The sequence below is a fragment of the Leucoraja erinacea genome, chromosome 19 (genome assembly GCF_028641065.1).
Source record: "Leucoraja erinacea ecotype New England chromosome 19, Leri_hhj_1, whole genome shotgun sequence".
NCBI classification, from domain to species: domain Eukaryota; kingdom Metazoa; phylum Chordata; class Chondrichthyes; order Rajiformes; family Rajidae; genus Leucoraja; species Leucoraja erinaceus.
Window position 1 is genome coordinate 10520358 of NC_073395.1, and position 26311 is coordinate 10546668.

A 26311-nucleotide genomic window follows, 5' to 3' on the forward strand; every position below is an offset into this window, starting at 1 on the left:
AACAAAACAATCATCTGAATTTTATTGTTTAAGAAAGAACTGTAGATGCTGGAAAAATCGGAGGTAGACAAAAATGCTCGAGAAACTCAGCGGGTGAGGCAGCATCTATGGAGATGAATTTTATTCATTCTCAAATTCACAAAACAGACGCGAAACTTGCAAAATTCAAGAAAGAGAAAGATTAACGTTGGTGCCGGGTCCAGGTTGTTTTTCTGGTTCTCTCTTACTTGTTCACAGGAACATTCTGTGCTCACAGCAACTTGTGTTCAGGATCATCATCTACCCAAGCAATGGAGATGATGAAATTACACCGCATCAGAGACAAATGCATGAATAGACCATATGGTTCCTTATGCCTGCTCCAACATTCAAGGAGGTAATGTTGATCTTTTAACTCGGCATTACTTCATGTACTAATCTCATCCCTGTTGCAAAATCTAAAGATCTATCAGTTCCTGCCGTGAAAATATTCAGCCAACTGCATTGCCATAGAACCTGTATCCATAGCTTTGCTTGGTAGAGAATTCCAAAGATTAGCATCTCCAGATGACGAAATTTGTACCAATTTATCTAATGGAAAACAACTAATTTGAGACTCTGAGACTCTAGGCGTGCAAGATGTGAGAAAACCTCACCCTGCAATCTACCTTGTTAAGCCTCAGGGAGATATTTGCAGTGGAGCAGCAAGATGGCAACGCAAGGAACTGCAGAGGCTGGTTTACATTAAAAAGATCTGGAGTAACTCAGCGGGTCAAGCACCAACCTTCTGAATATTGTAAACGATCTTCATCAAGCACTCAATAGCGGTCCATCAACAAAGTATTTAACTTCACAATAAACTGAGTGATCGGTGCTTGTGCAAGCAAGCACACCCGAAGTCATTAGGAGCATCTAATTTCTCCAACAAAAACATGAGGTTGGGGAGGAATTTTTAGTGAGAAGGAGCCAGATTATAGTGCCCTGGCTGTATCAATGGGAATACATTTTGAGTATTGTTGAAAGGAGAGAAAACATCCATTCAAACCCCCAAGCTTAAGCATATCTCGAGGCTTTGCAAATTCATCCACCCAATTTTGACTCTACTTGCTGTCCTGCAAGTGCCTCCCTACCAGTCTTGTCCCATGCCTTTGCTTTTGTTGTCTAATATTAGTTGCACCGTTCTTCCACACCCCAGCTCTCCCACCTCTTTGCAACCTAAACTATTTTTTTTCTTTTTCTCAGTTCTGATGAAGTCCTGGACTAGAAAACTTAATTGTTTCTCTTTCCACACATATACTCTCTAACATTGTTATTTCGCAGCATTTTCTGTTTTTACCTCGGATTTCCAGTATCTGCTGAAATTTTCCCTTCAAATGGAGGATGTTGAGTTTTTTAAATATTTACTTGCTGAATCAAAGGCAATTCAAATTATCAGATTTTCACAATTATGAATTTCCACTCTGTGCTATATCTAATATTAAGTTTAACTTATTGAAAAATTAGCTCTTAATGACAATGCGCGACGACAGAACTTTATTTATCCCAGGAGGGAAATTGTTCTGCCAACAGTCATAAAACACAACACGATACATGAAACGTAATAAAAGTGATGAGTGGAAAGTTCAGGGTTGGGGATATAAACATAGAAAATAGGTGCAGGAGTAGGCCATTCGGCCCTTCGAGCCTGCACTGCCATTCAATATGATCATGGCTGATCATCCAACTCAGTATCCCATACCTGCCTTCTCTCCATACCCCCTGATCCCTTTAACCACAGGGGCCACATCTAACTCCCTCTTAAATATAGCCAATGAACTGACCTCAACTACCTTATGTGGCAGAGAATTCCACAGATTCCACAGATGTGCAAAGATTGGGGAGGGGGGAGGGGAGAGAGGGGAGGGGGGAAGTGGGACGTTGGGTCGCAGTGGCATCTGCAGTCCGTCTGTCTTTTTTTATTTTCTTGTCTCGTTGAGTGCAGTTATAGTCGGGGGTTTTTTAACTGGGTATGTGTGGGGGAGGGACTTTTAATATATTTTCCCTGTACGGAGGACCCGACCTTTTCCCTGTCGGGTCTCTGTTGTCGTTGGGGCCTAGCGCCTGTGGAGCGGCATCCAACCGGAACAACCTGGGGCTCCAGTCGCGGAACCTGCGGTCTACTCACCATCGTGGAGCTGGCCGAGTTCGGAACGGATGCTGTGGTGGCCCGACCCCGGAGATTCGGTGGACGGAGACATTGGGAGCTCGCGGGTCCCTGGTGGGAGACCGCTTTTCGGAGCTTCCGCAATGGCAACTTCTCCCGCCCGAGTTGCGGGGTTGAAATGACATCGCCCGGCACGGCTTTAATGGCCGCGTGACTTGCTAGCGCCCGCCGGGGGCTTTAACATCAAGACCCGGAGCGCGGCCTTGCATCGCCCAGCACGGCCTTAATGGCCGCAGGACTGATTTACTATCGCCCGCCGGGGGCTTTGACTTTGACATCGGGAGGAGAATGGGGAGTGCAGGGGAGAGATAAGACTTTGCCTTCCATCACAGTGAGGAGGAGATTCACTGTGATGGATGTTTGTGTAAATTATGTTGTGTCTTGGTTCTTTTTCTTGTTTGTGTGACTGCAGAAATCAAATTTCATTTGAATCTCAATGAGGTTCAAATGACAACAAATAAATTGTATCATGTATTGTATCATGAGTCAGTCCACCCCACGACAGAAGGGGGAGGGGTGTTGTACAGTTTGATAGCCTCTGGGGGAAAAGGATCTCCTATGGCATTCTGTGCTGCATATTGGTGGAACCAGTCTGTTGCTGAAGGTGCTCCCCAGGTTGCCCAGTGGGTCATGGAGGGGGTGAGCTGTATTGTCCAAGATGCTAGTTTGAGCAGCATCCACCCCTCCAAGACCACCTCCAATGACTCCAACTCCACCCCGAGGACAGGGCCAGCCTTCCTGATGAGCTTGTTAATTCTGTTGGCATCCGCGGTTTTCACCCTGCTACCCCAGCACACGACAGCGAAGAAGATGGCACTGGCCACCACCGATTGATAGAACAATCGGTGAATTATCAGGAAAGTTTAATATCCATACTCCAAATAGTTGGACATTGGTGCAGAAATCTCCAGCCCATTCAGCACATTATAAAAAGGCACAGAAATAAATACCTTGATTATTCATTCAAAGTACAAAACAATCTTAATGTTTGCCCGAACTCTGGTATTTAATTGCAAATGTAATTCTGAACAGATTTGAAGCAGCAAAGAGCTTTGTGATGACAACTCTTTGCACCAACATATCCACAAAATTGCAATGTGGACTGAATTTTTCAGTAACATGCTGTAAAGCCTTTTATGCAACACTTTTTTGCACCATTGGGTGACAGCATGATATTTCTTATTAAATTCAAGTTTTTAAAAATGCCCCATACTTCAAAACTTCCAGGATGCTCCCTACTCAGTAAATATTTGGAAACAAATGCATCTAAAATTGTACATGATGTTACTACCATATGCAATCTAATGTTGACTGTTTCAGTTCATTTAAAGAAAAAGAGATAAAAATCTAACCACTCCCGACTTGAATAAGAGACTGCATAGATTGGATCAAGTTGCACTTCAACACTGCTCTACTCTTCAGTAATCAGCACTTTTAACAGAATGAGATTCTCCTTTGTTAGAACAGAGTAAATATCAGCAGTAACAAATTCCCAAGTGAAATGGTATTGCTGAACGCTGCGAGCAAGCTTTAGGGCCCAGAGCACGAGATTTGGACAATAAAATGGATGAAGGAATGGAAAGAAGATTTGAAAGACACTGTCATGCAACAAATGAAGAATAGTGGAGTGGAGCCCGAAACGTCGCCCATTCCTTCTCTCCAGAGATGCTGCTTCACCTGCTGTGTTAATCCAGCATTTTGTGTCAGCCTAAGGGCAATATGGAGGTGTGCATGGTCCACTAATTAGGCCAAGTAGAACTAATGCTGCCAATATTGCCACACATTTTTCACAAGCACATCATGTATTGTCAGCCACATTGTGAACTGATCATATGATGCAACGTTAACCACATTGATGCTGTGGCTAACAAAACATATCAACGCCTCAAATATCTCAGAATACTAAAGAAATTGGACATGTCTCGGGATGCACAACAATTTGATTTGGCAACTGCTCTGCTCAAGTCCACAAGAAATTGCAGACCATCACACAATCCAAATCCTCCTACTCCCTCAAATTAACTCCATCTACACTTCATGCTGCCCTTAAAAAGCAGCCAACATAATCAAGGATGATTCATTCTCAGGACATTTCCTTTTCTCCCTCCTCCACATTGGGCAGAAGATGCAAAAGCTTCAAGAACAGCTTCTTTTCTGCTGCTGTCAGACTGCTGAATGGACAATAAAAAGGAACTGCAGATACTGGCTTATACCAAAGACAGACACAAAATGTTGGAATAACTCAAATGGTCAGGCAGCATCTCTCGAGAAAATGGATGTGACATTTGGGGTCAGAACCCTTCATCAAACCTGCACATTCTAGTGAATGAACCTCTCACAAGATGAGGGTGTAGTCCTGATCTCCTAACTTATTTCATTGCCGCACTTGGTTTTTTTAAACCTGCACTTTCTGTCTTTTATCTGTAACTATAACCCAATTTTCTGCACTCTGGTTATTTCCCCCTTTGCACTAACTGGTAGCTTTATTGTTCTCGTGCATGGTATGATTTGACTAGATATTTGAACAAAGTTTTTAACTATATCTCAGTATATGCAACAATAACAAATCAATACCAATTCCTACCAACACAATACTTTGGATACAAAAAAAATCAAATGGATTGTTGCACCTGCTAATAATTCCATTAGAGCCAGAAATTGGATAAAATGGTCATCTGTAGCTCTTTTTACCCTCTTTCGAGTTCATTCAAAAGAATCTTAAACCATTCAGAATGGTCAATCTTGAAAGGATTATCTGGTCTTACTCAATTACAATGTATTACGCGGATCAGTACTTATCTCATTAACCAATTAAAATATTAAGACTATGCAAAGGTATCATGTCTGTCAGTATTATTGCCAGTTATTAAGCAGTCCTTTGAAAAGTGATTGCATGCAAATGCCACCAAGTAGTCGTGTCGCATATTGCACTGATTAATTCTGTCAACACTTTACATTTTTACAGGCTAAACAAATCACTGTATCTTTAATCATATGCCATAAAACTAATTAAACCACATCTGCGATCTGCTGAACAATAAGATTTGCTCAGTGGGACATTTACTGGCAGGGGAGTGATGCTCATGATTTGCATGACCCAAGGTCACCACATAACAAGAGCATCATTTTTACTATCTCCAATCTTTGTGAACGTGTTGTTCAAATAGATTTATCTGGCTTCGGATCAACAGGATGGGGAACGAGAATGCCAATTTATCACATCAGGAAGCATGTCCTTTAAATCATGAGTCATGTAATAATACTCGAGTTGCATAGAAATGTATCATGCAACTAATTAATAAGTTGAATTAATCAATGGTAGCTGCACACAAGTACAGCTCCATCTTCAAATCATCAACATTTCAGAATTTGGCATTCCAGTACTGAACTTTTAGAACTACCCTGTACCAGATAGACACAAAATGCTGGAGTAACTCAGCAAAAAGAACTACCACTTTTTGAATGGAAGGTTAAATTCCCATCTTCACAGGCAGCAGTACTTTATCTTACACCAAACGTTATTCAAATTATTCCCTTTATCATGTATCTGTACGCTGTGGATGGCTCGATTGTAATCATATATTGTCTTTGCGCTGACTGGTTGGCACACAACAAAAGCTTTTCACTGGGCCTTGGTACACGTGACAATAAACTAAACTCAAGCAATTTTCTACATGTTCTCGCCAAACGTTATCCCTCAACCAGCACCATTTAATCTAATTATCATTAGTATTACAGCAAATCAGCGAGGTTTGTCACAGTAAACCACAACGGCTCATTCATCAGTGTATACTCTACTTAAAGTTTACTGACTCCAGCCAATTGAAGGCAACGGTGCCTATAAAAAGGTTCTTTTCCATTTTCTTGTACATCAATTCCACAGAAATTCTAAAGATCCTCCCCAACTTTGAACCCATGTGCACTTTACAGACCTAATTCTAGGAGTGGGATTAGTCGGATAGTTGTTTTTCGGTCAGCCCTCACGCAATGGGCTAAATGGTCTCCAACTGCGTCTTAAATTTTCTGTGATTGTATTATGCAAAACGCCTCATTTATATTGAAGCATGCAAATGAAGACTCGCACCAGAACATTAAATTCATATTTACAAAATGCAAAACAGAACACTCGTAAAATTAAGTGAAGCACTCATGTCCTTCCCAAACTGAATAGATATAATCAGAGGTTAAATGTTTTAACTATCGTCACTGAAACAAACAGCAAATCCAAAGGCAAGGTATTTATCCCCGAGACATAATGTTTAAATTATGCTTCAAATATTTATATAATCCATACTTCCATGTACCTAATGTTCAACTAAAGTGTTTACAAACTATATTTTCTTATGCTGTCTTAAGGGAGCTCACTTTCCATATATGCCACATTCCCGTTTATTGGAATTATGCAGAGTGCTTTTCCCCTTAACACTCACTTGACCTCTTACCAGTTTGCACTTGTTGCGCAAACTTGGGGAAACAATGCTATAAAATTGTTTGTTTCTCATGGAATTTACCCAATATCTCCCACAAAATGGACAGCAGAAAAGGATGCCATGCCGGCTCAGCTCAATTCAGTCCCTTTCCACAGCAATGTTTACGGTTCATATAAGCCTCCCCCCCACCTGACCAGCTAATTCTATCAGCATAACCTTCTTAAAGGAAGGACATCCTTGTGATTGAGGCAGCGCTGCAAAGGTTCACGACATTGATCCCTGGGATGGCGGGAATGTCATATGAGGAAAGATTGAAAAGATTAGGCTTGTATTCACTGGAGTTTAGAAGGATGAGAGGAGATCTTATAGAAACATATAAAATTATAAAAGGACTGGACAAGCTAGATGCAGGAAAAATGTTCCCAATGTTGGACGAGTCCAGAACCAGGGGCCACAGTCTTAGAATAAAGGGGAGGCCATTTAAGACTGAGGTGAGAAAAAACTTTTTCACCCATAGAGTTGTGAATTTGTGGAATTCCCTGCCACAGAGGGCAGTGGAGGCCAAATCACTGGATGGATTTAAGAGAGAGTTAGATAGAGCTCTAGGGGCTAGTGGAATCAAGGGATATAGGGAGAAGGCAGGCACGGGTTATTGATTGGGGACGATCAGCCATGATCGCAATGAATGGCGGTGCTGGATCGAAGGGCCGAATGGCCTACTCCTGCACCTATTTTCTATGTTTCTATGTTTTTTATTTTCCCCTCAGATTTAACCAAGCCTTGCCTTGAATTCTTGATTAGTAAGGGTGTCAGGGGCTATGGGTAGAAGGCAAGAGAATGGGGTTGAAAAGGAAAGATAGATCAGCCATGATTGAATGGCAGAGTAGACTTGATGGGAAGAATGGCCTAATTCTGCTGCTAGAATGTATGAAATTGTGAAGGTATGAATGCATCAATGCCACACATTGTGATTCTTCCTTGTGATACTGAATTCCATTTCTCAACCATGTTCCACTTAAAGACTTCTACTAAATACCATCTTGGACATTAGTCACTCTTTTAATACATGTACTCTAATTATAGTATCACTCAAGAAGAATCATCTTAAAAACCTTCAAACTCATTCATTATTTCTTCTATTTGAGGAGATCATGAACTTATCATCCATTTCTACCCCCTCTAATCACATACCAGCAAAGTATACATTCTCCAAGGTATCTATTGTATAATGACTGAAACAATACATTTTAATGCTTATGAATTGATTAATACATCTTCCTTGTCTTTCCCCATTGCAACCTGTTCTCAATCTCCATTGTATCAACACTACTTTGTGTAGGAACTGCAGATGCTGGTTTAAACCAAAGATTGACACAAAATGCTGGAGTCCAACCTTATGAAACCAGAGCACCTGGATAAAACCTACAGGGTCACAGGGAAAACATACAAAATCCGTACAGACAGCACCAAAGGTCAGGATCGAACTCAAGTCTCAGGCGCTGCAAGCAGCAACTCTACCACTGCACTACCGTGCCGTCCCTCAGTAATACTGAACTGAGAGCCACACCATTATTGTCACTTTAAAATTCCCGCTATCATCTTCCATTCCATCTAATCCTCCTTACCCTCTCCTCTGCATAAACTTTCCAGGCTTTTGATCGGATCGACCTAACAATCTTCTCTGCTGTTTTCAGCCTTGGTAGTATTCTACATTAGGAATTTTGACCCTTTCTTACTTTCTCAACGTAAAATTATTTGGTTAAAATGCTTCAATCTAAATTTATAAATCATGCAATTCATTATTTCACTCTATTTTCCTGTAACACTGACAGATTGGTATTTCATAAAAGCAAGTCATTTAATTGACAGCATACAATAATTTACAATAGGTTGTTGAACCAATGTTATCAAAGTTCCTCGATAGCTTTGCTCACAAAAATATGGATTCTCTTTTCAAATTTTCTTTTCCCATAATCTTGAAGCAATACACACTACACTTCCTCCTTGCATAGCACATTCCAAACAAATACTTCACCCCTGTCAAATTCCACTACACAGACATTTCAACTGTTGTTAAAATTTCAGGAATAGATTTTTCCCTTTCCTTATTAGTTTAACAATTTATTAAATTTCAGAAATATGCTCCTATTGAGAAATAAACATAGATTAAAATGAAAGTTAAAGTCTGACTAATTTGTCTTACAACAATTTATTGTAAGACAATAAACAAATAAAGACTTTAAGATTAACAATTAGGCTCCACAATTAAACTGCTGGGAACCGCCAAGCATTATTTATTACAATTTAGACAGCACGAATTCCAGTCATTATGTAAAGTAAATTTATTAATAAAAGAGATAAAATTATTTCATTTGTTTGTCACAAAGAAACGAAGATTATTCAGCTCATTTAGAAAAACTGGTGTTTATTATGATCATGTTTTTTTTAAGACTGCAGAAATTAATTGAAATATTTTAGAATGATCTTTACATAAAATTTAAATCCTAGTAGCAAAAGGTCAAATGTTCTAGTCAGTCCATTTTATTGGACTATTCAGTCCATGCTATTGTTCTATTCAGTTATTCAGAATATTGTTCTATTCAGTCCATGTTATTTGGACAACAGTCCAAAATCAATCACAAGGGTTCGATTTCTCCCATGTATCTTATTCTGTTTCAAGTCTTAACCTAATTTTCCTTTAAAATTTTAATTGTCTTTGTCCAAATCTCACCCAACCAAAAACATCCTCCAATGTTCTGTGCAAAATTATTCTCCAAACTTTTCTTGTTATAGTCAAAGATTTTTAATTGGTGACTGCTCAACACTGACTTCCAAGGCAAGTCTTTTATTCTACACTATTATTTATTTTAAGCTTAACCACTTTTCTTCCAATGAAAATACTCCTAAAACTACTTAACTTTGGTTTCCTATCTTGGCATGATCCTAGTAAACAATGGATTGAAGTGTCATGATTTTAATGTCAATCTACAATCTGATGCCTAAAACGACAGGCACTACGCTGATTGTGTACTAATCAATGGTTTGTATAAATTTTCACATTTTATGTCCCTATTTATAAAACTTGCCTTTTACCTACCTATAATTTCAAGTACCAGAATAACATTTTAAAATATTTATGCCCACCCACACACTTCACAATGCAGTTCCCATACTTGTAGAGTTTTTCCACAAATGACTAAATTACAAGTTATCCACTGTTTGTTGCCTATAACATCTTGATTAGTAAGGGCGCCAAAGGCTTCGGGAAGAAGGCAGGAGAATGGGGTTGAGGGGGAAATGTGGATCTGCCATGATCGGATGGTAGATGGCAAGACGACCAGGTAGGCTACCAGTCATTCTTAACGGAACATAGGAGACTGAGGAGGTGAGCTTAGAGGTTTAAAAATTATAAGGGGCAATAATAGTTCCAGTGCTGTACAATTCTTATCAGTACCTTTGTACCGAAGACAGAACCTACGTAAACTTTCAACACGCTCTAAGTATGCTGAAGGCCTTTGTTTGTGAATTGTTTCTCACAAAATGCCATTATCCTATAACCGTTAATTGTTGGCTGGAAATATATTTGGAAACTTAACTACATTTCTTTCACAACTTTCCCCATCTAGAACTTATAAACATTGCAACACCTCCTAACCTAACCAAATGTCACTGAATAGAACTATTCTTTCACTCTCTCAGCTGTGGAACGAAAAGGGAATATAAATGTCAAAAAGACACCATCCCCTTAACTAGCACGTTGAGGGGACGGGACCCAGCGGTCTCCCCTCCCTCCCCTCTCCCCACCCCGTCTCCCCCTACCCCCCCTCTCACCCCCTCTACCCCCTCCCCCCCTGTGTGTGTGGGGGGTGGTTAGTGTGCGTGTGAAGCCGCAGCCCCCCCCGGCAACTTCGCGTTGGGGGAACAGACCCAGCGGGTCTGCACTTGGTCTAGTAATTCATAAAAATATCAACAGATATGGAAAAATATGCCAAAATTCATACATAATATAAAAATTATTTTGGTAAAAATCAAAAGATTGCTCAAACTTAAAAATTTATGAATGGTTTTATTTTTTAATGCCACCGTTGAACTATACAATAAAAATATTTTAAAATACTGAGGACAAAGAAAATAGCTCACACATGTTTCAATTGGGTAATTTAGTGGTATGGAGTAGATATACATACATTTGCTGGTATGGTATGGAGAATTGACTCTTACAAAGAGAGAAAAAAATGACTGTGATGTGATGCCAAGGGGGTTTTGAGATTGAACATCACCTAACAATAACCTTCAGATGCACAAAGTATTAATATTTTAAAGTAACATCAATGGCATAAAATCCATTTGTTACATACCAAAGGACACAATATTTAAAAATCTGACCAGCACAAAAACTTCCTAATTAATTTTAATATTATACCCAAAGTGGAAAAATTCAGCATTAAAACCAAAAACAAATTAATCAGGTACCAGACACAACAACACCTGTGTAATTCAGCATTATTGCGATAGACAACATCAGACTCTTTTCTTTGGCAAATGCAATTTTCTAGCAGATATTGGAATTCAGCCTACCAGGAGTCAATGCCCCCCTTAATCTGTTGATACAATACATATCAGCAGGACCGGGAGCCAGAAGAACAAATCCCTGCTGATATATTTGTTACACCAGCAATTAGATGGAATTTATCTAATGTTCAGATTTCATAAAGCCTTTTGCACAGTCTCTGCATTGAAATGTGGTGTACAAAACTTCAGAATAACAAAATTCCCAAATGTAAACAAACCTGTGATGGAACAGGTTTACATCATTAAAAATGCATCTATATTAATATAGTTTCCAAAACATAAGTACCTGTCAGGATTAATTGAGATCCACAGGCTGTTGAAAATCAAACTTGACTTTGAATTATAAAAGGATAATGTGTTGTGTACAATGCCTTTGTATCCCCCATTGCCAGAGAGTAATACTGACACATACAATGAATGTAAACATTGTGCAATCAGCGTCAGAAGTATGTCATTCATTCATCCGTCCATTCATTTCAATACTTGACAGAGACTGACAGCAGGTGTAGCATCATGCAAATGTGGCGCACAACGCTGTGATGTTGCCATCCTTACCTTCTTTATTAAGCCTCATCACCTCTCTGTTCTTCCCACCCTCTTTTCCAGTGTCTTCCGATTCTGTACCTGCACATGGGCGAATGCAAACAACAGAAAAAAAAGAGATGTTAGAAAGATAGAAAGAAAAGCGAAAGTGGCAGTGATGTTCAGTCAGTGACACCTGGTTGGGGAGGAGGGTGGTTTTATTGCCAGTGTTTATGTCTTTCTCTCTTTACCTGGGCCACATGGGGTGGGGGGTAAGGACCACTCTTTCATCCTTTCTCCCTCTCTCTCTCACATACACACACACATATATATATATTTGTGTGTGGCTGTGTGCGAAAGGATGAAAGAGTGATCCTTACCATATATATATATACACACACACACATATAGAGAGAGAAAGAGAGAGATAAATAGATATAACAGCCACTGCTCTCACAATGAGAGGAGAGAGGTTGGGCAAAGGGCCCAGTCAGTGCCAGGACCAGGGACAGGGACAGGGTCAGTGCTGTATTGCCCCCAGTCTCAGCAGCCCTGGCCATCTCTCTCTCACACACACACACACATATACGCACACACAGACAGAGAGCCTGGCCGGGCCGGGCATGGAGATGGAGATGGAGGCGGAGGCCGGGGCCCGCGTCCCCTCCCCATCCCGCCGCAAACAGCTCGCCCCGGGGGAGGGAGGGGAGAGAGGGAGCAGCAGGAGGAGGCCGCTTACTGTCCGGGCACTGCACTTTGGCGGCGTCGATCCAGCAGGACCAGGGCTTGCCCAGGAACGCCTCGGGACTGGGCACTTTGCGTTCCAGGGTCGCCATTGCTCTTCCTTCTTGTTGCCGCGCCGCCCTCGCCGGCCGCTGACGTCACCTTCGGCTCTTTCCGCCATCTTCGACCGATTGGGGGAGGGGGGAGGAGGAGGAGGAGGGAGAGGGATGGAGGCTGTGGGAGGGGGATGGAGGGGGAGAGGAGGGGGGGAGAGAGGGAGGGGGAGAGGAGGGGGGAGAGAGGGAGGGGAGGACAGGGAGAGGAGGACAAGGGAGAGGGGTGGAGGCTGTGGGAGGGGGATGGAGGGGGATGGAGGAGAGTGGAGGGAGAGGGAGGGGGGAGAGGAGGGGGAGAGAGAGAGGGGAGGGGGGAGGAGGGGGGGGGAGAGGGAGGAGGGTGGGGAGGGGGGGAGGGGGGAGGAGGGGGGAGAGAGGGAGAGGGGAGGACAGGGGGAGAAGAGGAGGGAGAGGGATGGAGGGGAGGAGGAGAGGGAGGGAGAGAGAGAGGGAGGGGAGGACAGGGGGGAGGAGGGAGAGAGGGAGGGGGGAGGAGGAGGAGAGAGGGGGAGGGGAGGAGGGAGGGAGAGGGAGGGAGGAGGGAGAGGGAGGGAGAGGGAGGCTGGGGAGGGGGGATGGGAGGGGGGGAGGGGAGGGAGAGGAGAGAGAGGGGGGGGGGGGTTAGGGGGAGGGTGGACAGAGGTGGGAGGGAGAGAGGATAGGGAAAGTGGGTGATGGAGATGTGGTGGAGGATGAGGGAAGGGGAGAGAGAGGATTAGAGGGGGTGGGAAGGATTGGAATGGGAGGAGGAGGAAAGGGGCAGGAGGAAGGGCGTGAGGATTGGGAGATGAGGGAATAGAAGCAGGGAGGGTGATGGGGCTAGAGGGCGGGAAGAGCAAGGGGGACTGGAGGGGAAGAGGAGGAGTAGACGAGATGGGGAGGAGGCGCGATATGGGTGGAGGAGGTGGGGTAGAGAAGTAGAGCATGGTGGAGGGGGAAGGGCGAGAGCTTGAGGGGGGAATTGGGAAGGGGTGAGGAACAAATACTAGGAGGAAGAGAGTGAAGGAGAGGAGAGAGAGGAGGAGATGGGGTGAGGAAGAGAAGGAAAAGGATTAGTTGGGTGTGGAGGGGAGAAGGGGAGGGAGAGGAGAGGGGATGAGTAGATGGCAGATGGGGAAAGGAAAAGGATGCAGGGGAGATGGCGAGGAGGGAAGGGGAAGAGATGATGTTAGGGTGAAGTGGAAGAGGAGAGGAGGAGGAGAGCGAAGAGCAGTAGCGGGAAGAGGGCAGGAATTCAGGATAAAGGGGGCAGAGGATAGAAGGAGGAGAACCTGTGGGGTGGATGAGTGGGGCAGGCAAGGGAAGAGGTCAGGAGGGGAAGGAGCAGGGAGATAGGGGAGGGTTGGTAGGAGGACAGGGCTAAGAAGGGAGGAGGAGAGGGGGAAGGAGACGAGAGGAGAGGGGAGAACAATAGCGGGTAGAGGGGTGAGGGGGACAGGGTTGAGCGGTCGGAGGAGAGAGGAGGTGAGGGGATACCCGTAGAGTGTTGAGGGGAGAAGAGAGGGGGGTTGAGGTAGGGCGAGGAAAAGAGGGAAGAGTGAAGAGGTGAGGAGGGGGACGTTTAGGGTTGAGGGGGGATGGGGTTACGGTGAGATGGGGGGAGGAGAGAGGGGATGATGGGAGATTAGTAGAGGGGAGAGGGGCGAGGGGAGGGTAGGGCAAGGGAGTGAAGGGGTTGAGAGGGAGGCGAAGGGAGTTGGTAGGAGGTGGAGTGGGAGGGCGAGAGGTGGCCGGAGGTTTGAGGGGAATAGGGGAGGAGGAATAGGGAGAAGGAGGGTTGGGAAGAGGTGAGGGGAGATACATAGAGGGAAGAGAGGGGATGAGATGAGAGTAGGGGGGGAGAGTGAAGGAGTCAAGAGGGAGGGAGGTAGGAGGAGGTGGTGTGGGAGAGGGAGAATTGGGTGGTGGTTTGGGGGGGATCGGCGAGGCGTGGTAGGGAGGTGAGGGGGTGGGGTGGTAGTAGTACAGAGTTGAAGGGAGAGGAGGGAAGGCTTGAGGGGAGAGGAGAGGGAAGAGAATAGAGGAGATGGGAGGAGTGCAGTAGGTTTTGGAGGGTGGAAAGGGTTGAGGGGGAAGAGGACAGGGGAGAGGCGAAAGGGGGGGGGGAGAGAGCAGTAGAGGGGAGAGGGTGGAGGAGACAAGGGTGGGGCGGGAGAGTGAAGGAGTGGAGGGTGAGGAGGAGGGAGGCGGTGGGAGGGGGAGAGGTGAGGGGTGGTTTTCGGTGGGTGGGGGAGGGAAGGTAGGGAGGAGGAGAAGGTGGGATAGGAGGAGTGGGGGGTGCAGGAGAGGTTAGAGGGAGGGCGTCCACAGGGTTGAGGGAGGAGCAGAGGGAAGTGGAGAGGGGAGGTGGGGGGGGGGAGCAGCGGAAGGTTGGGGGTGAAAAGAGAGGGTCGAGGGGGGGAGTAGAAGAGGGAAGAGGGGAAGAGGAGACAGGAGCTGAGGGGCGAGCAGTAGATTGAAGAGCGGGGAGGAGGTGAGGGTAGGGCGGGAGAGTGAAGGAGTGGAGAGCGATGAGGACGGAGGGGGTAGGAGGTGAAGTGGGAGGGGGAGAGGTGAGTTCTGATTTTCGGGGAGTGCAGGAGGGATGATAGGGAGGAGGAGGTGAGTAAGGGGGAGCAGTAGTGGGCTGAGGGGAGAGGAGGACAGGGTTGAGAGGGGGGGCAGAAAGGAGAGAGGGGATAGGAGGTGAGGATAGAACAGAAGAAGGTTGAGGGGAGAGGGGAGCATGGTTGAGGGACGAGGAGATGAGGGAAGAGGGGAGGCGAGATGACGGGAGGGCAGTAGAGGGTTGAGGGAAGAAGACTGACCTGATGGGGGAGGAGGGTGGAGGTAAGGGGCGAACAGGAGAGGGTTGGAAGGGGACATGATTGAGGAGGGATGAGGCGAAGGGGTAGGAGAGAGGAGGTGAATGGCGAGCATGTAGGGGTTGAGGGGACATGAGGAGAGGGTTGAGGACGGAGAAGGCAAAGGGAGAAGGGAGGATAGGTAAACGCAGTGGGGGGTTGGGGGGAGAGGACAGAGTTGAGTGAGGAGGGAGGAGGTGAGGGGCGAGCAGTAGATGGGAGAGGGGGTAGGAGGTGAGGGTAGGGCAGGAGAGTGAATGAGCCGACGCGGAGGAGGAGGGAGGCGGTAGGAAACGGTGTAGGAGGGGGAGAGTTGAGGGGGGAGGGGGAGAGGGGGTAGAGAGGAGGGGGAGGATACGGGGGTGGAGCTGCAGAGAGTTGAGGAGGGGAGAGGACCGGGTTGGGGGGGGAGGAGGAGAGAGCAGTCGAGAGGAGAGGGAGGAGGAGCTGAGGGTAGGGCAGGAGGGTGAAGTCGAGGGAAAGGGAGACGGTAGGGAGTGGTGTGGGAGAGGGGATGGGAGGGGGGAAGGTGCGAGGCGGTTTGAGGGGAATGCAGGAAGAGCGGCGGGGAGGAGGTGTGGGTGGGATTAGGATGATAGTGGAGGGTCCCCCTCGAGTAGCGAGCAGTTGGCGTCCGGGCATGGCCAAATGACAACCCATCCAGGGCGATGGACTGAATGTTAAGTCCTATCTGGGGAAGGTGTCCTTTTCCCGAGGTGGTGGGTCGAAGGCGACTGGCAGTTGTGGCCGTGTCAACGTCCGTTCACTCGGACGTTAGAGCGACCGATTATGACACGTAAAAAGCTGCCTTGGAGAAGCATTATTTGATGTGAGAACATCATGAGCCAGGGGGCTCTGCTGCGCGTCATCCTGACTTCGATAAGAAGAAGAATGTTGTTGTTTAAGAAGGAACTGCAGATGCTGGAGAATCGAAGGTAGGCAGAAATGCTGGAGAAACTCAGCGGGTGCAGCAGCATCTATGGAGCGAAGGCGTTGCCTATTTCCTTCGCTCCATAGATGCTGCTGCACCCGCTGAGTTTCTCCAGCACTTTTGTCGACAGAATAAACTTTTTTTCCTTTAATTTGTTTTAATGCATTACTTTTTATTGCGTGCTCGAGAGGGCTCGCCGGCCGGCGTTCTCGAATTGAGTGCAAGGCATTTTTACTGATATAACAATAGCCTTCTCAACCAGGACTTGTCGACACTACTCGGACCATATACATAGGTGGGGGGGGGGGGGGGGGGGGGGGGGGGGGGGGGGGGGGGTTGGGAAGGGGATTAGGAGAAAAGGGTGGACTGCAGATGCTGGCTGACACTGAAGATAGACGCAGAATGCTGCAGTAACTCAGCGAGGTCTCTAGAAAAGAAATAGGTGACGTTTCGGGTCGAGACTAAGCTTGTATTCACAGGAATTTAGAAGAAGGATGGGGGGGGGGGGGTCTTATAGAAACATATACAATTATTAAGGGACTGGACAGCCTAGATGCAGGAAACATGTTCCCCATGTTGGGGAAGTCCAGAAACAGGGGCCACAGTCTTAGAATAAAGGGGAGGTCATTTAAGACTGAGGTGAGAACAAACATTTTCACCCACAGAGTTGTCAATTTATGGAATTCCCTGCCACAGAGGGCAGTGGAGGCCAAGTTACTGGATGGATTTAAGAGAGAGTTAGATAGAGCTCTAGGGGCTAGTGGAATCAAGGGATATGGGGAGAAGGCAGGCACGGGTTATTGATAGGGGACGATCAGCCATGATCACAATGAATCACGGTGCTGGATCGAAGGGCCGAATGGCCTCTTCCTGCACCTATTTTCTATGTTTCTAGACCCTTCAGACTGAGAATCAGACAGGAGAAAAAAGACGGAGGAGAGGGAAGGGCAGTGGGGGAGTGGTAGCGGTGGTGGGAGGAGGGGAGGGCTGGAGAAAAGATGAGGGGAAGAGTTGTTTGGAGGGGGGAGGAGGGAGGAGTTCAGGAGGAATTGGGAAGGAGGAGGAGAGGGGAGCAGGGATAAGGAGAGGAGAAGGAAAGTGGGGAGAGGTAGGGGAGAGGAGGACCGGAGGGGAGAATGGGTCTGGGAGGGGATAAGGGGGAGAAGGGAAGGGAGAGGAGGAGATGGAAGGTGGAGAGGGGAGGAGGAGAGAGGACCTGTGAACGAGGGGAGTAGGGTGGAAGAGATTCTAATTTACAATGCAGAGCAGATTTGTTTCATTCATCTGCCATTAACTAAAACAAACTGAAATTTAAAAAAAAGATAAAAAATGATGCAGTGACTCGATGGATCTGGCAGCGTTGCTGGTGAACGTGGATAGGTGACGTTTCGGGCCAAGACTCTGAAGAAGATGCTGGTTTATACCAAAGAGAGACACAAAATGCTGGAGTAACTCAGCGGGCCAGGCAGCATCACTGGAGAATGTCGATATGTAACGTTTTGGGTTACTCCAGGTCTCGACCCGAAGCGTCACCTATTCCTTTCCCCCAGAGATGCTGCCTGGCCTGCTGTTATTCCAGCACTTTGTGTCTTTCGTTGCTGTAATCCAGCTTCTGCAATTCCTTGTTATTGCATGAGAACTTTGAAAGATGTTACTGTAAACTATTCAATGCAATGTAATTCATGATCCTGAAACGAATGGAAACCTTTATTTGGTTGTAAAACCTGGCATGATAAGTTCAGGCAAAGTGTTTCAAAATGTATGTTTCTTGCTGCACGTTTGGCATGTCCAATGCAGTGTAGTCGTGTTTCATACAGCTGCCATTAACTCCAAAGATCTTTGAAATAATTTGTTGTCAAGTTCTTTACATTAAGTGATTCTCAATACTTGATCAAGAGGGAGGGGGATAAAGGAGAGGAGAGAGGGGCGAAGGAAGACAGAGGAGCAGGGAGAGGAGGAGAAGGGAAGGGAAGGGAAGGAGAGGAGGAGGGGTGAGAGTATGGGAAGAGAGGAATAGGTGGGTGGAGGAGGAAAGATGGGGGGGGGTAGAGGAGGCGAGGGGGAGAGGATAGGAAAGAGGGGGAGGAGAAGAAGTGAATGGGGAAGGAGATGGGGGGTGAGGAAAGGGGTGAAGAAGGAGAATTGATGGGGTAAGAGGTGGGGGGGTGGAGAGAAAGAGGAGATGACAGGATGGGGTGGGGAGGGCAATGGAGGCGAGGAGAAAAGGAGGAGATGGGAGTTGGGGGACTGAGAGGAGGCAGGTGAGAGAGGTGGAGAGGGGAGAAGGAGAGGCGATAAATTGAATGTGAAATTTCCAATGCATAGTTGTGTTCCATTCATCTGCCATTAACGGAAATGAACTTTGAAATAACTTGTTGCAAACCACTTTATTCTATGTGTATCATGATCCTGAATGGATTGGAAACATTTTTCTGGGTGTAAACCGGTAGCATTAAAAGTGAATACAAGGTGTATCAAAAAAGTATTCTACTTGCTGCTAACAGTCTCAGTCGGCGTTTCCAATGCAGAATTGCTTTGTTTCATACAGCCGCCATTAATTAAATATAACTTTGAAATAACTTCTTGTGGACAACTTTATTTGGCGTAGTACATGATCCGTGGGGAGGAAGAGGAGAGGAAAGGTGAGGACAGGGGAGAGCTGGGGACGGAGGAGAGACAAGGAGGTGAGAGGAGACGTGGCAGAGGGGTGGATGAGGAGAGTGAAGGGAGGGGAGGAGGAAAGGGTAGAATATGAAAGGGTAGGAGGGGAACGGGTGTAGGAGAAGATGGAGAATATTTTTTGACATTCACAATGCAGAGTTGTTGTGTTTCATGCAGCTGCCATTAACAATAGAGAACTTTGAAATAACCTGCGAACCATTTTATTTTATGTAATTCACAATCCTGAATTGGATGGAAACAATGAGTGTAAAGTGTATCTACAAGTATCCCACTTGCTGCAAACAGTCTCATTTGGCTTCTCCCAAGCAGAATAGCAATATTTAATGCAGCTGCATTAATTAAAAAGAACTTGTTGTAAACGAAGTCCTGATCCGTGTTCATGATCCCGAATTGAGGAGGGAGGAGGAGTGAGGGCCAGAGGGTGGGGGTGATGGGGGTGAGGGTGGCGAGAGTACTTTGTCAAGTTGTATCACCGCCTGATGGGACAACTGAAACGCTCAGGAAGGAACTCGATAACACATAGTGTTGGACATCACAGGTATTGACCTCTCTACCGTCGAAAGTATCTGTAGAAGGTGCTGCGTCTAAAATGCAGCTAACAGTGAATAACCTGCACCACCTTTTACCATGTTCTCATTTCGCTCCCAATATCGGGAAGAAGGTGTAGGAGTCTGAAAACCGGGATCACACGTTGCAGGAACAGCAACCACCCATCAGACTCTTGAACACAACAAAACACTAATCTTGGAGATGGACCTTGGTTGCACGTTGTTATATATTATCTGTGTGCGTGTTCTGTTTACAGACCCGTTATGCTGCTGTGGGTAAGAATTAAATCATTCGTTTGTCGGTACGTATGACAATTAAACACTGACCACCAGGAGAGAGAGAGAGGGGAGCGGGCGGGGAGTGGGGGGGGGGGGGGTAGGAGTGGGGGAGAGGAGGGACACTATAGCGGGGGCGGGGGGGGGGGGGGTAGAGGCGGGAGGATGAGATGAGAGGGGGTGAGTCGGGGAATAAACGGGAGCAGGGGTAGAATGCAGCATTCTTCATATTAAGCTTTGTTTCCTGGCAATAATGATTCCGGGATGGATCAAAGCCGGTAGAGAGTGAGGGTTCACAAATGAGGAGTTCAAAGGCGGAAGGATAGAAAGTTGAGGAGAAAGAGATGGGGGTGGGGTGGGGGTGCGGGGAGATGAGAAAACAGGTGAGAAGTGAGGTGTCCAGTGTGAGTGCTCGTAATTGAGGGGCCAAATGAAGGGAAGTAAAATTGGCGTGAATAGTGTTAGTTAGAAAGAGAGGTGTCCAAAATCAAAGGTTGAAAGTGAGATTTATAGAGCAAGGGAAGAGTGGGATGGGACATCGTGTGAGGAGAGGTATTGGTACCCTGCCACAAGGAACTGTTGGTACTGGTTGACAGACACACACACACACACACATACACACATATACACACACACGCGCGCACACACACACATATATACACACACACGCGCGCACACACACACATACACACACACACGCGCACACACACACACACATATACACACACACGCGCGCGCACACACACACACACACACACACATATATACACACACACATATACACACACACACACACACACACCCACGCACACACACACACACACACACACACACACACACACACACACACACACACACACACACACACACACACACACACACACACACACACACACACCACACACACACACACACAATGCTAGAGTAACTCGGTGGGACGTTTCAGGTCTGAAGAAGGACCCCGACCCGAGACGTCACCTATCCATGTTCTGCAGAGAAGCTGTCTGACCCGCTGTGCACTTGTGCCTATTTATGTTGGTATTCGAAGTTTGTGTATGAGAGAGAGGGGTGGGGGGGGGGGGGGGGGGGGGGCACATACGAGTGAGAGAGATCCGTGAAAGAGATTTGGTTGTCTCCGTTTGTAAGAGAGGGGTGTTTGTGTGACCTGTCTTTGAGAGAGCGGTGTGCCTGTACATACACAGTGCACTATAACAGTCGCGGGGCCGTATAGACAGGCGCCCTCCTGTCAAGGGGGCTCTGTAACCTTCCACACGGGGTTACATCAGCAGTCATACCCCGTCACGGGAAGCGAGAGGGAGCCCTTCCCTTTACACCTTATCCTAACCTCCCCATCCTATCCTTATCCCCATCCAATCCCCCATCCTACCCCTCTCCCCCCCCCCCCCCCCCCCCCCCCCATGGATAAATGTGAGGTTATCCACTTTGGTGGCAAAAATAGGAAGGCAGATTATTATCTGAATGGTGCCGTTAGGAAAAGGGGAAGTACAACAAGATCTGGGTGGCATGTTCATCAGTCACTGAAAGTAAACAGTTGTTTAAGAAGGAACTGCAGATGCTGGAAAATCGAAGATAGACAACGCTTCGGCCCGAAGCCCTTCTTCAGACTGAAGAAGGACTTTCGGGCCGAAACGTTGCCTATTTGCTTCGCTCCATAGATGCCGCCTCGCCCGCTGAGTTTCTCCAGCATTTTTGTGTTCGTTCGATTTTCCAGCATCTGCAGTTCCTTCTTAAAGATCCTATTGGCCCGGTCCACTCTCTCTCTCTCCACTGCTCCCAATGGCTGGCTGCTTCCGGGGGGGGATCGGCTCCTTGGGAGTGTCCCGGCCGGGACTGCCCGTGTCCGCCTCCCGGCTGCTCATGGGACCCAGGCTCGTGTCCAGGTGGGTCGGGTGTTCGGGAGCCCTGCGTCTGGTCGGGTTCGGGGAGTAGCTGAGCAGGTCAGACCCGGGCCTGATCCAGGTGCTTAGCAAAGAGCCTAGAGCTATGATCTTTGGAGCTCTGGGTGGGTCTGGGCCTGATCTGGGTGACCGGGATTGGTGCGGGTCTCCGAGATCGTTCAGAGCTCGACTGGGGTTGGTCCGGAACGCGGGGTCCGGGTTCGGGGGGGGGGGGGGGGGGGGGGATCCCGAGGGAATCCCCGTACGTTGCGGCGACTCGATACATTGGCGGAGTTCCAAAGGAGCTGAGCCCGGGACTGGTCTCTCCCCAACCCTCTCTCTCGCCCTCATTCCCCCTACCCCAGCATCTACCCGCCCCTCTCTCTCCCTCCCGGCCCCCCTCCTCCCCAACCTGCCTTTTCCTTCTCTCTCCACCACCCCCCCCCCCCCCCCCCCCTCCTCTCCCAACCTTGCTGCCAACACCCCTCTCTCGCCGCCGCCTCCCTCCTCCCTCACCAAAGGTAGACAAAAAGATAGAGTAATTCGGAGGGCCAGGCAGTCTCTCTGGAGCAAAGGAATAGATGATATTTCGGAGCGAGACCCTTCCGATATGAAGGGAAGTCAGGCGAATGTTGGATTTACACGGGAAAGGGGTATGATAGCGTGCGGCGGCGGCGGGGGGGGGGGGGGGGGGGGGGGGGCGGCGAGTAGGATGAGACGGGGTGGGGGTACAAAAGCGTGCGGACAACGAGGTCTTCATTTATTATTGCCACGTGCACCGACATACACGTCAAGCTTTGTTTGCGAGCTCCAACATCAAAACACTTCAGCACAAAAGTGATTGCAGCGTTAGAGCGCCACAGTTGACAGGGAAATGTAGATTTTAAAAGTGCAGCGTGATGAGTCGGGATTATCCCCTCGTTTATAAGAGCCCCGAAGATAGACACAACAAAAGCTGGAGTAACTCAGCGGGACAGGCAGCATCTCTGGAGAGAAGGAATGGGTGACGTTTCGGGTCGAGACCCTTCTTCTTCAGCGTTTGGTTGGCTGATGACAGTGGAAAGGAGTTGTTACTGAATCTGGTAGTAAATGCTGTCAAAACTTTGTACCTGCACAGTTCTGTCACCCATTCCTCTCTCCAGAGATGCTACCTGTCCCGCTGAGTTACTCCAGCATTTTGTGTCTATCTGAGTAGAATTAGGATGGATGTGGTTTTAAAGAGCATGGGGGAAAGTGGGACTGCACCGGGAGTATGGGGAGAAGGGATCTTGGAATGAAAGGGTGTGTGCAGGGAGTGGAGGGAAGGATTAGTCAGGATGGGGTATTATAGTGAAATTGTCTGCCACAGAAAACAGTGGAGGCCAATTCACTGGATGTTTTCAAGCGAGAGTTAGATTTAGCTCTTAGGAGGGAGGGGGGGGGGGGGGGGGGTTGGATAAGACAAGGTTCAATTCAGTTTAGTCTATTCTCACGTGTACAGAGGTTAATATATTATTGTGTGTGGGGTAGGGTTTGTATCAGGGGTTGTAGAATCACTTGCTTCTTTCTTGCCCCACAGACATCTTAAATTGGTTTCGAGGAGTAATGTTCTCTCCACACCAATTCACCGGGACCCAGTGGTCACTTCCAGACGTGTAGGGTGGTACCTGGCCACTCGGGGGCAATCCCAGCTACATCCCATCAGAGGAGCAGACGAGACACGCTTGAGACAAGAAGTCATTTCCACCGTTGGGTGGGACTGCCAGCGGCACAGGTTTCCCCGGGTTTCCCCGGGTTATCCCACCACTCTCTCTCTCTGTCTCTACTGACCTTGTGTGGCCGACCTGCTGTTCGCGTGCCCTGGCCATCCCCGCTGATCACCGAGACGATTATTTATCATCATTCTTGTCACCCTAAGCCTCGCTGTAATCTCCCTCGCCAGAGTATGTCAATATCTTTGTTTCGCCACTCCTTGTGCCTTTCACAGTGTGTTGTTTAAGGTGGGTGTTGGGTGCCAGGGATTTTTTTTTGTGAGACACAGTGTCGGGGCGGGGAAGGAAAGAGGGTTTGGGATGGTGAGAGTGGGGGGAGAGGGAGTGGGAGGGAGTGGGAGAGGGGGGGGGTAGGGGGAGGGTGAGGAGAGGAGAGGAGGGGGGAGGGTGAAGAGAGGAGAGCGGAGGGGGGGGAGAGTGAGGAGAGAGAGGGGGAGGAGAGGTGGGAGGAGGTGGGGGAGAGTGAGGAGAGGGGAGGGTTGAAGAGAGGAGAGGGAGGGAGGTGGTGGAGAGCAGGAGGGGGGGGGGGGGGGAGTGAGGAGAGGGGGGGGGGTGTGGGGAGGAAGAGAGAGGAGAGGGGAGAGTGAGGAGGAGGAGGAGGAGAGAGGAGTAAAGAGAGGGGAGAGGGGAGGGTGAAGAGAGAAGAGGGGCGGGGGTAGAGTGAGTGAGTGCGGAGAGAGCGGAGGGGAGGGGGGAGAGTGAGGAGAGGGTGCAGAGAGGAGAGGGGAGGGGGGAAGGGTGAGGAGAGGAGAGGGGAAGGGCGGGGAGATGACAGGCCTGATGTTCTTGCTCCGCCGAGCCCTGCGGCCGCCCTGGATGCAGCTGCTGCTGGTGTACGTGCTGGTGCTGGCGGTGCTGCTGCCGCTGATCGGACAAGGCAAGCGGCACTCGTACTACTTCCGCGCCTCGGCCCACCTAGCCGGGCTGACGGAGCAGGCCCTGGCCGACAGCCTGGAGCGGGCCGAGGAAGCCGAGAGCTACTTCCGTGAGGCCGCGGATGGAGGGGATGGAGGGGAGGACGGGGAGAAGCCGCACATGGCGGTGGTGATAGTCACCACGGTGCGGTCTCAGGGAGCCGAGTACCGCTACTACCTACAGGTAGCCGCCGCCCTGCACCGCCTGCTCCGCCGCTGCCCCTGGTGCCGGCACTACCGCCTGATGGGCTGCAACGTCCACCCGTGGCCGGCCGAGCACTGGCAGGCGGAGGGGGCGGCGTCCAGGCTGGTGCCCGTGGTCCGGCGCTTCGCAGACGGCGGGGACGGGCAGCCGCAGCCGGAGCCGGAGTCGGAGCGCTTCGAGAAGGAGAAGGCGGACTACCTCTTCTGCCTGTCCCGCGGCCTGGCCCTGCAACCCCGCTACGTGTTGGTGATGGAGGACGATGCCTTGCCTTCCCCCGACCTCTTCCCCGTGTTGCGGGACGTGTTGGAGCGGCGCCTGGCCGCCCGCGACCCGCTCTACGTGAAGCTCTACCACCCGGAGAGGCTGCAGGGTTTCCTTCATCCCGAGCCGGCCCGGATCATGGAGTGGGCCGGTCTAGGAGCGCTGGGAGGCGGTCTCCTCTTCTACCTGCACCGCCGGCTGACGGGCGGCTGGGCCTCCTCCTTGTCGTCGTCCCTGGCTTTCTGCGCCCTGGCCGCTCTGTGCATGTTGGCGGCCGAGGGCTACGGCCGCGTCTACCTGCTGGAGGCTCGCCGGGCCAGCCCGCAACTCTACGCCATGTCGCCCGCGTCTCACTGCTGTACTCCCGCCATGGCCTTCACTGCCCGCGGCGCCGCCAGGGCCCTGCGTTACCTCCGCGCCCGCCGCTGCCGCTCCGGCTTCGCCAAGGACTCGGCGCTGTACGAGGCGCTGAGGGACGAGGGGGACACGGCGTACGTGGTGGAGCCCAACCTGGTCTCACACATCGGACTCTACTCCACGCTGCGGGGGGTGATCGAGCAGCCCAGTCTGTAGGCGGGGGACTCGCCCCGGCCCCGGCCCCGGTCCTGGGTGTATGTGGCGGGGGCAGGGGAGAGGGAGATACCCCTGTGCCTGACTTTAGGAGTGTGTGATGGGGCAGGAACCAGGAGAATTGACTCTGTGATGGGCGGGAGAGAGATTCTCGTTATTCCCGGCCATGTGTTCATGTGTGACGTTACATGGAAGAGGTGACTTCGCTTTGTTTCTGACCCCAGGAGGGCGCGATGGGGCAGAGGGAGATTTCCCCCTGTGCCGCCCCGGGAGTGTGTGGCGGGCACGGGGTAGAGAGAGATTCGTTTTGTGTGTGACCCTGGGAATACGTGGCCGGACGGTGTCGAGGGAGCGACCCTCCGTGCCTGACCCCGGGAGTTTGCGACTAGCAGGAGCTTCGTTCGCCCTGTGCCTGGCCTTTGAGTGAGAAAGCTAACATTTCAATGTTAATATAACATTACATAAATCAAGGATGGATTTATTTGCGAACTTGAATGTGAAACACTGCCACTGCCTTAACTTAGGAGAACATGTAGTAGTACTGTTAAATGCCTTAATTTATAAGAATACTTAATTATGTATAAATAACTGCCTTTATTAAAAGACACGCCTGAAACCTGAACCAACTTGTTATTCTCGGCTGAGTCCGCGACTAATACCCAGCCGACCCAAAACTGACTCTAAAGTCTGTGTGTGTGAGTGGGTGGGTGAGAGAGAGAGGGCGCCAGAGGGTGTATGTGTGTGTGTGTGTAAGAGAGAGAGAGAGAGAGAGAATGGGGGTGGGGGGGGGGGGGGGATGTGTGGGAGCGAGGTAGAGGAATGTATGTGAGAGGGCGAGATCGGGTGCGTGGGAATGAGGGTGATGATAATGAGGCACGGGGGAACCT

At 48.8% G+C, this 26311-nt stretch overlaps 2 protein-coding genes and 1 long non-coding RNA gene across 3 annotated transcripts in view; 2 read left to right on the plus strand and 1 right to left on the minus strand.

The window, feature by feature from the left end:
* LOC129706202 (ataxin-7-like protein 1) overlaps positions 1 to 12627 on the minus strand; it is a 161844-nt gene extending 149217 nt beyond the window's left edge. Inside the window, 3 exon segments of the mRNA XM_055650261.1 lie at positions 11740 to 11808; positions 12446 to 12580; positions 12583 to 12627. Coding sequence (XP_055506236.1) covers positions 11740 to 11808; positions 12446 to 12580; positions 12583 to 12610 — 232 coding nt within the window. The 5' untranslated portion in view covers positions 12611 to 12627.
* An 8625-nt stretch (positions 12628 to 21252) lies between these two features.
* On the plus strand, positions 21253 to 23671 carry LOC129706545 (uncharacterized). Its single transcript, XR_008725073.1, has 2 exons — positions 21253 to 21726; positions 23282 to 23671. It is a non-coding gene; the product is annotated as an uncharacterized LOC129706545 (long non-coding RNA).
* A 508-nt stretch (positions 23672 to 24179) lies between these two features.
* On the plus strand, positions 24180 to 26041 carry pgap4 (post-GPI attachment to proteins GalNAc transferase 4). Its single transcript, XM_055650262.1, has one exon. The coding sequence runs from the start codon at positions 24243 to 24245 to the stop codon at positions 25425 to 25427; it is 1185 nt and encodes a 394-aa protein (XP_055506237.1). The 5' UTR covers positions 24180 to 24242; the 3' UTR covers positions 25428 to 26041.
* The last annotated feature ends 270 nt before the right edge of the window (positions 26042 to 26311 follow it).